We start from the raw sequence: 953 nt of genomic DNA, 5'->3' as shown, positions 1-953 counted from the left end.
CTGGGCGCCCCAGCCCAGTGCCCTGCCCACACGTCACCCAGACCACAGGGTCTAGCTCCAGCTCAGGTGGACAGGCCTCCTGTCGGCCCAGGGCCCGGGGTGACCCCCCGGGGGGAGCAGCAGTCTCCAGCCCAGGGCCCTGCTTGGACACACGCAAGAGACCCCGGGAGGGTTTGTGGAACTGCTTTATTTGAATCCGCAGCAAGAGCCCCTGGGAGCAGGTGGCCCCCCACCCAGCCCCTGGGCGGCTGGGCGAGGAGGGCAGTGTCTGGCCAGCCTCCTCCGGGCCCCTGGTGGGTGCAGCATTCACTGGAAACCAAGAGCAACACGGGCGGCCTGGACTCGCCCTCAGAGGCATCGGCTCCCCAGGGCCCCAGCCCTGCCCACCGTGGAGCCTCCGGAAGACAGGGGCCCAGGGCACCCAGGTGCCTCCTGCCACACAGAGGGGAGGGGTGCTCGGGGAGGCCGCTTACCGGGAAGACCTTGTGTGCGCAGGTGACTGGGGAGGAAAGGGGCCGAGGTGAGGATGGCCGGCCCTCGCCAACCAGCGCCCTGGCCCCGCACACCACCTGCCCCATCCACCCCGCAAGCCTGATGCTGGGCAGGGAGCAGGTGACCCCTTGAAGCCCCCCTGAGCTCGGCCTGACTCCCTGAGGCCAGGAAGGTCCTCAAGCCGGCAAACGGCGCCCCAGCATCCGGGGACACTCACAGTCCCTCTGGAGCTCGGCCTGCTGCTGCGACAGGAGGCCCAGGCTCCGGCTCCACTTGGCGAAGCGGCCCAGGGCCTCCTGACTGGCCAGGGGCGTCCGGCCTGTGGGGGAGGCGGGAGAGCCGGGCGGGGGTTGGGGCGAGGAGAAGCCCACCCAGAGAACCCAGAGACAGGCGGCGGGACTCCCTGCCCTCTGGGCCCAAGGCTCTTCGCCACGTGCAACCCCCCGCCCGCTCCCTCCAGG

At 71.0% G+C, this 953-nt stretch overlaps 1 protein-coding gene across 1 annotated transcript in view; it reads right to left on the bottom strand.

Annotated features, from left to right (window-relative positions):
- Nucleotides 1-668: 668 nt before the first annotated feature.
- Nucleotides 669-953, bottom strand: part of LCN6 (lipocalin 6) — a 4,622-nt gene continuing 4,337 nt past the window's right edge. Inside the window, exon 7 of the mRNA XM_010861479.1 lies at nucleotides 669-811. Within this exon, the coding sequence (XP_010859781.1) occupies nucleotides 669-811 (143 nt within the window). The remainder of the gene's footprint in view (nucleotides 812-953) is intronic.

Source organism: Bison bison, unplaced genomic scaffold (genome assembly GCF_000754665.1).
Source record: "Bison bison bison isolate TAMUID 2011002044 unplaced genomic scaffold, Bison_UMD1.0 scf7180017857815, whole genome shotgun sequence".
Classification (NCBI taxonomy): Eukaryota; Metazoa; Chordata; class Mammalia; order Artiodactyla; family Bovidae; genus Bison; species Bison bison.
The sequence above is the reverse complement of the archived record's forward strand: the minus strand, read 5'-3'. Positions and strand labels throughout refer to the sequence as shown.